The 10,248-nt window shown below is 43.7% G+C and overlaps 1 protein-coding gene across 1 annotated transcript in view; it reads left to right on the plus strand.

Annotated features, from left to right (window-relative positions):
- The first annotated feature begins 67 nt into the window (after positions 1 to 67).
- The window catches only part of eipr1 (EARP complex and GARP complex interacting protein 1), a 43,631-nt gene continuing 33,450 nt past the window's right edge, over positions 68 to 10,248 (plus strand). Inside the window, exons 1-4 of the mRNA XM_030045210.1 lie at positions 68 to 254; positions 560 to 643; positions 6,001 to 6,133; positions 9,207 to 9,363. Coding sequence (XP_029901070.1) covers positions 213 to 254; positions 560 to 643; positions 6,001 to 6,133; positions 9,207 to 9,363 — 416 coding nt within the window. The 5' untranslated portion in view covers positions 68 to 212. The remainder of the gene's footprint in view (positions 255 to 559; positions 644 to 6,000; positions 6,134 to 9,206; positions 9,364 to 10,248) is intronic.

Raw genomic sequence — 10,248 nt, forward strand, 5'->3', positions numbered from 1 at the left:
TGCTACACGGCAGCAGCTACGCATTTTACACGCAGCCGTCGTGCAGCCGAGCGGTGTGATTGCGGAAATGAACAACCCTAGCTAACTGAGGTGGTGTTGTGATGAACTGTCACCAGCCCAGGTACAATAACACTTTGTCTCAGTGTTTCAAGATAAGGGTTCGCTTTTCGTGAAGATAAGGAGGGAGACGAGTCTTACGGCGGAGAGGAGACATGGAGGACGATGCCCCTGTCATTTATGGCCTTGAATTTCAGGCAAGTTTTGCTCCTGCACAGCTGTCAAACCACTCATACTGGATGATAGCTGGCCACATAGCCTCTATTCTGCTCTACTCTATTCTATTCTGTTCGATTCGATTCGATTTTACCGTAACATCACTGGATAGATAATTGTGCAGTGCCATTGTTTTAGCAGTTGCCCCTCTGCATCACTTCACCTTAAATATCCTGATCTGCTCTTTTCTATTCTGCTCTGTTTTCAGCTGTATTTGTAGTTATTGATAATGTGTTTGTGTCAGAGGAATGTATAGGCTTATTAACTTTGTAATCACCCCCCACAGGCTCGAGCTCTCACTGCCCAGACAGCTGAAACGGATGCCATTCGCTTCCTTGTGGGCACACAGTCACTCAAGTTTGACAACCAGGTGAGAGAAAACAATGCATCAAAATACACCATGTTTTCATGTAGTTACCTGGGAGTCCACATCACTAGTTTTATGTTAATGATGTCATTAAAGGGGGTTGTTCTGCTGTTTGTTGCTTCACCCTGGTAAAGACATGTTGCTGTAACCATCTGCTGGTTGCATTATAACTGTGTACATGAAAGTGTGTCCAAGTATTAAAATACAAATATAGGCTGCAATTTATGCTTAAAAAAAAAACAAACAAAAAAAAAACATACTGTACCTATATGATTGATTGATTGATTGATTGGTTTTTATTAGTGTGTCATGCACACAGGTGCCCAGCCCATAAAGGCTTACAAGACATAACCACACAGTCTGCAGTCACCTGTATTTGTGACTGCAGCCCTACCAGGCATCTGCTAACCTCAAATCCTTTTTTCAATTTGGTCTTTAGTTGGCAGCTAGATTTTTGTTTTCAAGTGTAGGAGATTGAAATTTAAATGTCGACAGGATAAATCATGTGAATGTGGAGCAGTAGACACACGTAAGGGTCACTTCTGTGAAATACAGGTAGTTGTTGTGCAGGAAACTGATGATTTTTGGAAAACAAGCTGCTTTGGAAGGCGCAGGTCCTCTGCCAAAAAGGGCACTCCGAACCTGAAATTGTTTCCTTTAGTTTGTTTTTGGTTGTATTTCATTGCAGCACTTCTTCAGTGACATCCTGCCTTAGATGAAGCTCTGAAATTGGTGTAAAGAGCAATATATGTGCAACACATGCTTTAATGAGTGCGAAGTGGAAGCTACTTTTGTTACCTTATTTATGTCGTGTATGAGCTTCCGGAAAAATAATGCCTTCAAAACATCCTCCATTTTATAAACACCTTGAAATTTTTTGGCATAAAACAAAACCAGAATATCAGAAACCAAAATAACATAACAGACTAATGGCACATGTTTCTGCTCAGTAATAACAAATAGACATTTTTCCTAAGTTTGTATTGTTCGTTATCTGTTCATTCTCATTTGCATTTTCAGTATTTGTTAATTACCTTAAAGTAACTGTAGCCAAGGCAACCAATAAATGATATTTAGTTGGATGTGCATGTTTGTTTTTTCTTTAGGTGATTAAATTAGAATTACTTTCTGCATTTTGTTTCGTTGAAGGTTAGCTCTAAGCTAGCCTGAGGGCTCTGGGTGTTTTGTAGTGCTGATGGTGTGTGTTTGTGTGTGTGTGTCTTCTGGGCATAAGGCTTTGGGGCCACAGGTGTAGCTCAGTGGGGACAGGCTCAGCCTTGCCCTCATACACCAGTAATTGGACTTACGCCAGTCCATCCTAATTTTTCAGACAGATCTGTGTGTATGTGCGTGCTGTGGTGCACAAGTGTGTGTCTGTGTGTATGCGCGCGTGTGTGTGTTTATGTTTGTTTGTGCGCACGTGTGCACATGTACTGTATGTGCATTAGTGTGTTTATGTCAGTAGGCCTATGTATATGTCTGTGTGTGTGTGTGTGTGTGTGTGTTTGAGAGAGAGTGAGAGAGAGAGTGAGTGAATGTGTGCATGCGTGCGAGCGTGTGTGCACATCTTGCAGAGGTCATTACAGAGACAGATGACAGAAACAGTTGGCTCTAAATGGAGGGAAAAATAATTAGCTCAGAGAGAGAGAGGGAGAGAGAGGGAGAGAGAGAGAGAGTGGGAGAGAGAGGGAGTCTGCCTCATGAAAAGTAGCCTATTTTTTGGCAGACTTTGGTGTGAAAACGGTCTGGCACCGAATGCAGATGGAGTTCAATCCAAGTCTTGTGTAGCGAGTCTAATACAGAGCTTGTTGGGAATGGTGACAATGCATTCCAGTCGATCTGTGTGATTTCTTATTACACACTGTCAATAGCTTAATACACTCCTCCTAACACTTTCCTCCACTCTGGCACGAGCGCGGATCTGGAAACACAAGAGGATCAAAATAGACCACATCTTCCTCGTGGTGTAAATGTAACCCGAGCACACTGATCAGATGTGGGGCATAATAGTAACCGCAGTCACATTCACGGCTGTGCTGCTTTGCTGCACTGTATCTCGGTATAGATATAAATATCACATATTGAGCCTCATTTATGATGTTATTTGACACAAAATTTGTGCTCATGAAACAACAGAAAAAAAAAAAAAACGAGATAATGGTGTCTTAGTTTGCTGGCAGCCGCTCAGATTTTCTCGGGTGCTGCGTATTAATGACAAAAAGTCATCAAAACTGAGCAATCTAACATGAATTATTGTTCATCTTTAAGGTCAAATTCTGTGAAATGATCTTATACCTTTGAATCTGGGAGTCAGGACCGATAATTCATCGGCTGCTCTGCCGTGCGTTCCAGGAAATACCATGCATAAGTTTGCCGGCCAACACTGGTTAGCTCACTTCATCTCAGTTTGGACTTGCCATATGAAAAACGCTCTTTCGATTGGCATTTCAACCCTGATAGCTTCTGCTATATCCGTAAGCCTCCTGGCCTCTCCACCTCCCATTAAGCATAATGCAGGGTGGAAATGTCTCTCTTAACTCGCCGAGCACCTCTCAAATCCCTCAGAGACCAATAGCTAGAATGACAGATCGGAGGGCGCGTCGGCATGGCATTTAAGGCTGCTAACGAGATAAAGCGCCCAAGCTTGGCACCTCTCACCCGCTCGCTACTCCTCCGCCCTGCTTACTGTCATCTGCGCGGCTAAAGAGCTTTAGCGGAGAGGCCCCAGAAGTGGGGGCCGCGAGCCAGCACGGTTTTATCCCTCCCTTACCCCCTCTTCGCTGTCTCCCTCCTCTCCACCTCCGCTTCAGTTCCTCCCTCCATCGGCACATAATTAAAAGCACCGGGCCGGGTGCCCAAGTGGCTGAAGGCTATGAGTCACTCCCCAGGCTTGGAAGTAAGAGGGATAAATCACCTGGGGGAGGAGGGCTGGAACTTCTCCCTCCCCTCACACCTGGGTTCATTCGGGGGGACCCTATTACTAGGCCCTACTCTTCCCTCCAATTACCCTGTCCCGCCGGCCCGAATTTATTTGTACGGCTCCCCCACCATCATAAAATTATAACTTTGCGTAATAATTTTTTGCTCAATGCGGTCCAACCCAAGGTTAATGGCTGCCTAGCTGACTTTGAGGTGGCTGAAGGATGCTGCTGCTCCGATCCTCCTCCTCCTCCTCCCCGCAACTCCTTGCACCCCCCACCCCCCACCATCACCCCGTCTCATCCTCTTGTTCAGCCTGTAAAAGTAGTGCAGGCAAGGGGAGTGGAAGTGCCTGGCAGGAGTTATTGTCCAGTGCAACCCCATTAACGGTCCCCCAAGGTGCTGTAAGTGTCTCTCTTATGGGAGAAGCTGCCATTAATTGTCTGATCAAACCTTGAGACCCTCAGTGTTTTAACGCGCCGTGGGCCCTGAACTGCATTCAGCAGAGAGCCCTCATAGAATAGATTTCCATCTAATGAAAAGAGTTGAATGAGTAGGAGTTTCTATTAACTTCTTATGGATAAAAGTTGAGCTTGTTTGTCGAAGCTGATGTGCTATAAAGGCGAGACAGCCGTCGATTGTGCTCGCCCGTGCGGCCAAGGCCTCAGCTTTACACCGGGTCAAGGAGCTAATATCGAATATACACAAAGTATTCTCCATGGCGGTACATTGGGACAAGTCCTTGATATGCATCTTTTGTATCCTTTTGTGTCCTTGATCATGAAGATTCCTGTAAAAAAAAAAAAAAAAAAAAAAAGAGTAACCAGAAACCATGGTAACTGAGCTGTTCACAGATGGCAAAAAAAGCAGCAATCGAGATAAGGTGTGTACAGCCTCAGTATTTCACTAAGTTTTTTGGCAAATCCCACAGAACTTATGTTCAGGTTTTTCACACTTGAGGCCAAATGACGACAATATTGCTGTGTTTTTAAACACACTCAACCTATTTCAGGTCCTTCAGCAGGTGTCTGGAGATTTTCCGAATGTGATGGTTTAATTGGCTTGACATGATCCTGAGGTACACAGTTCTGGTCAGTTATTTGAAATGAGCATCCTACACTGAGAGGCAAATAAAATATAATGTAACAGAAAAACAACATTTGTCAACACTTTCAAAAAATAATACATAATCAAACTAAAAGACTAGAGATTGACTTCTTTGTTACAAAGGTCACTTTTTAATTACCTGTGTGTATTTATTCAGTCGATACATTTTGTTTTATTTAAAATAAGTGCATTGCAGACAGGGTCCAGATTTATTTACGCAAACAGTGACAAAGCAGACAGTCACATTAGTGTTAAATAAATGTTCGTTTAAGTTCAGCAATTTTTATCAGATGCAAAAAACAAACAAAAACAAAAACAACATAATATCTACTTGGTGGTTACTCTTAACATTGGCATCTGTCATTTAAAAGCCATATCAGTCGACTACTATAAAAAACAGAAGCAAGGAAATGCCATTGACAATAAAAGATCTTTTAGATAGATAGATAGATAGATATACTTTTATTCATCCAAACTAGTCTTTTATTATGTATTATGTATACATTATACACGATTATGTATTATTTTTTTGGCAAAGCATTTGCTTTGTGGCTTCTCTCTGACTGCTTTCCAAATTCCTGAAAAATAGCAAGTGAAAGATCATCCAAACTTTATTGAGGCTTCTTAGTTTTTTGGGGCCACATATATCAGACAAATGTTTCTGAGGTATTCCAGGAGTGTTAGTGGCCGTGTTAACTGATGTTAGACGTGATGTTACATGATGTTGGAGTACACTTAACTAAGGCTAGACCATCATCTGCCCCTGAGACATGGACTTACGAGACATGGACTTTAAAGGTGCAGAATTAAAGTCTCTTCACAGAAAAGCCTTTTTGGATCACGCACCGTGTCCTCCATCCCTTTTAGCAGGATCCTTTGTCTAAAGCAAAATAGAATGAGCTTTTATGGATTTCTTTTTTGTTGTACCTTTTCCTCTGCTTCCCCCAACATGTCACACGCAGAACTCCCATGAATCCAACATGACTTCTAAAAGAGTGTCTTAATCGTTGCTTTGAAGGCCAAATAAAGACGAAAAGTCGTCGGCCTTGTGAAGTTGAGGGGGGGAGAGAGAGAGAACCAAAGCGATGTCTGCATTGAGATTGCGTTTACTGTCATAAGAAAAAAAAAAAGAGAACCTTTTTCTTTTTCGGGGAGCCTGAGAAGTGAGGGGAGCTTTGAACTGCGGCAGGCGCGCAGAGGGAGATGAGAGAGGGAGGTGCGCGCAGTGTTTTAGCTTCAGCTTCATCTTCAACACATGGTTCTCTCTCTCTCTCTCTCTCTCTCTCTCTCTCTCTCCCTCTCTCTCTCGCTTTCTGTCTCTCCTTTCCCCCCAGATCCACATCATTGACTTTGATGATGAGAATAACATCATTAATAAGAACGTCCTTCTGCACCAAGCTGGGGAGATATGGCACATTGGCGCCAGTCCTGCAGATAAGGCTGTGCTTACCACCTGCTATAACAAAAGTGAGTTTTCCCTCTACCGCCCCCCCTTTTCACTGCCGCTTTATACATTACTGATTTCTTTTTCTTTCTTTCTTTCTTTCTTTCTTTCTTTCTTTCTTTCTTTCTTGTGCTGTCTGTCAGATTGCCTCTGTCTCTGTTTGTCTCTCTTGTCCAGTTACCTCATGTACTTGGGTGAAAAATGTCAGACTTACTGTTTAATCGGGTCTTTAACAGGTGATCGATAGCCGGTCTCTCTTTGCCAGTCCAACAGTGCAGCAGCTGTGTTAGCAGTCATGTTCAGGCCTGATAGAATCAATACTAATGTATGGACATGATGACCCGCATGAGGGATGGCAGCAGCGGCAGCAAGGTTATCGTGTGAACGCAGAAAGTCCCATTGACATGCACATCACTCTATCAGTGGTTTTCAACTCCTCGTACAATTTGACACGCAGTGTTGGGCGTGCCGTGCTGTATCGCCACCGAATCAGATATAGAATGAAAAATAAAAAACAAATTTGGCCATGATTAAACAGGCTCACTCTTCGCGAGAGAGTCTCTCCATAAACTCCTTGCTGTGACCTCTCTGAGTCCAGTTGAGTTTGGTGGACAAAAACAAGCCATCTTCAAAGCTTAATAAACCAAACTCTACTGTAAGTGGTGTAATGAGTCCAGCTTTGTTGACACTATTTAGGAGGATTTTCTGTGGGCACATATTTGTGGTCGGAGACAATTTTACCCAGATCAACGAGGTTCAAGTCCCATGGCAGCAACCAGCAAGCTGACCTCTGAGCCCCATGTGGGACAAGAGAAATAAGAGTTTCCCTATAGGAGTCAATAATGCATGACACTATCATTGTCAGTCTATTTAGTGCAAAGCAGTTGACTGAGGTAAACTTCACTGAAGTGTTAAAGCCCAAAACGATTTATTCAGTCTACGAAATCTGAGTTCAAATTTGAGTCGATGTTAGTTTTGCAGTCTTACAGTAATTTAGGTCGTTGGCTACATGTGGTAAGTTTTAAATTCATAATTGACCTCCAGAGATGATGCGGTGTCCATTCTTTTAGTGCAGAGTCTTCTGCCGCAACGCAAGGGACTTTGAAATCGTGCATTCTGGGATGTCAGATCTGAAATTTTGTATCAAAGAGCTTGGGTTGGTATTTGACCCAAGGGTGTCCGCATGTGGTCGCCGTTCTGACACGCGCCTGGCCACATGCTGTTTCCGCTGACGCCGGTGTGCCATGATCTGACATCAGCAATCGTCAGAGGTAAAACCTTTAAATGTCCGGAGAATATTACATAAAAATATCTAAGACTGAAATAAAATTGAAACAAAAACGCCATTACCTTCAGCATTTTGGGTGTTCATATCGTATCAGCTAACATAAGAGTGGCTAAATCTTTGAACAAACTCGTGCACAAAATTTAAACTAAACATGAAATTCCACATCAAAGACTGTGTGTCAGGATTTTGCCAATTCATGTTTTGCTTTGGCCGCTGTTACTATACATCTGCGCCTATGTGCCTGCAGTTTCTCTCACTAGCACTTGTAAAGCAATTAAATCTCCAAAACAATATTACAAAATATTTTATAATTGAATAATAATTTCAGACTGAAATAAGATTTATATGTTATTATATCTCTTTCTATAAGCTTTTTTTCATTCGAGTACATCATCTGAGCCAAGGGATAGGCTTGAGTGCCTTAACTTACATAAGAAATGGTAGGAAATTTTCCTTTACTTCTCCTGCTGCACTTCCAGCACTTTGATTTTTGGTTTATTAAGCAAAAGGACGTCAGGAACATTGGGTATCATCGCTATGGGGTTTCACTGGACACTCACAGGAGAGGTAACTGAGTTAAATTGATTTTTGTAAGGTAATAGCAGAGGCAATTTCCAATTTGTGGGCTATAATAGAAAAGAAGGGAGCAAAAGAGAAGTGTTGATTATTATGAACTCCTGTCTAATAGCCAACGCTCATGTCTCCAGTCTCAGGTGTCAAGTATACAGTATGGCCACTTCCTCATTTCAGCATGGCAGCTATCCATTCCTGCATATATATATGTGAGTGTGTGTGTTTGTGTGTGTGTTTGTGTGTGTGTATGTGTGTGTGAGAGACAGGTTGTGTCACATAGGAGCAGACAGCCATGACAGATGGGGGCAGAGTCATGGAGTGGGAGAAGTTGACGCAGAGTGCAGAGTAGGCCTCTAGGGGTAGCAGATACAAGTGGGACAGGGTCTCTCTCTCTCCCTCTCTCTCCCTCTCTCTCTCTCTCTCTCTCTCTCTCTCCCTCTCTCCCTTCCTCTCTCTGTCTTTCATGTCAGCTGAGTTCTACATGCTTCAGTTCACAGGATGACAGCCACACTGGACCACGCCGAAGCTCAGACACCTCCACCATCCACGCTTTGCTGTGCATTCAATCTCTCTCTTTCTCTCTCTTTCTCACACACACGGACACACACTCACACACACAAACACAGACACACACACACACAAGTACATACACGCGTTCACACTCCGTTTCCATACTGCCTCCCACTGGTGCCCAGATATGTGAGCAAAAAAAGGCTTTTGTTCACGATGATTGCTTGCCCACTTACTCCAAGTGCAGGGTTGTCTAAAACCACTCAAGAGCCTGCGGACTCTCACCACGTTGCTTTTTAATTTGACAAATAGGCCTAACGCCAGCGTTTCTTAGCCCAATGCCTGCCCACACACTGTCAATATCTACACCAAAAAGAAATTATACTCTCTTGTTCTCTTTCTCTGTGTTTACTCTCTCTCTCTCTCTCTCACTCTCTTTCTGTGATTGGTTTTGCCCTCCAGCCTCAAACTTTTAGTCCAATTACTGTATCAATTCTACATTTACTCCACTGGTTCCAATTAGCTGCTCTGGCTCTGAGGAGCGTGGATGTGCCAAAATAACTCATTTGTGATGTAGATTTGGAGGAAATGGTGCCCACGTCACTGCATTAGTGCCTGTCCACTACACACCCACACACTCTTTCTCACCCTGTGTAACACTGTGTGTGTGTGTGTGTGTGTGTGTGTGTGTGTGTGTGTGTGTGCGTGTGCCATCCCCCTTGCAGCCAGTGACAGCAGGGTGGTGTCCTGTGCGGCGGTGTGGCGGATGCCCTCCGATTGGGAGACGGGAAGCCACGAGTCGCCAGACGACTCCGCCCACAACCCCCAGACCCTGGAGCTGCTCTGTCACCTTGACAACAGCGCCCACGGCAACGCTGCCTGGTAGGTGTTGCTTGGGAACGGTATTGTTTGGGCAAGCTAAGAGTTATGGACAATGCAGGAGCAATTATTACTGTACTGTGATCCATAGGTGGTGTGCAGGTTTCTCCTAATAACTAATAGGAACTCAAATCAAGAAGAAACCAGGCTTTTAGGTTCAACGGTAATAAATTCAAGAGACGTCCTCATGGCTCAGTAAGGCTCATGGGGTATTTGGGTGGCAACTTTGAATCGCCCCAGCATCACGATCGAAAACCAAGATCAGATCCCAGCTCTTTGAATCGGGAGTTGTCAATATCTAACATTATGCCGTATGTATTATCATTTGTTTTTTATAATTAGGGACACTGTCAGACATGACTCATCTGTTCTGAAGGACATGTGGCTCCCAGAAAAACTTATGCTTTATGGCAGCCCTGGTCATCGCCATGGAAACTGTAAGCAGTCATGTGGTGGAGCCAAAGATTCTTCTTAAAACGCAAATTAGATTCTTGTATCAGTCCCGCGGTGTCGAGTAAGCTAAAAGTCGTGTGTGGGCTGCAGCATTGAAGTGCTGTCCCCGGCTTCTGCTATCCGCTGTAAATACCAAAGTTGTGCCGCTGTGTAAAATCGAAACTCGTGATTGGCCCGGCAGCATATCTTACATCGGTGACACCGCCATCTTTAGCCTTTTTTCCCCCCTTGAGACCCTACTAATGCCATTAATGAAGGTTCAGTTCCATGCAAGTGGACCAGAGTCTTTTCAGGGGGGCGGCATGAACAACAGCAGGAGCCTAAATGTACTGTACCCTTCATTAACGTCATTAGGACCAGCTGTTTTTACCCTGTTATTCAATATGGCACTGGGTAAAGTCTAAGCTGCAAAGGAAAAGGTGGGAGCTCTGGGTT

Source organism: Myripristis murdjan, chromosome 22 (assembly GCF_902150065.1).
Source record: "Myripristis murdjan chromosome 22, fMyrMur1.1, whole genome shotgun sequence".
Taxonomy (NCBI): Eukaryota; Metazoa; Chordata; class Actinopteri; order Holocentriformes; family Holocentridae; genus Myripristis; species Myripristis murdjan.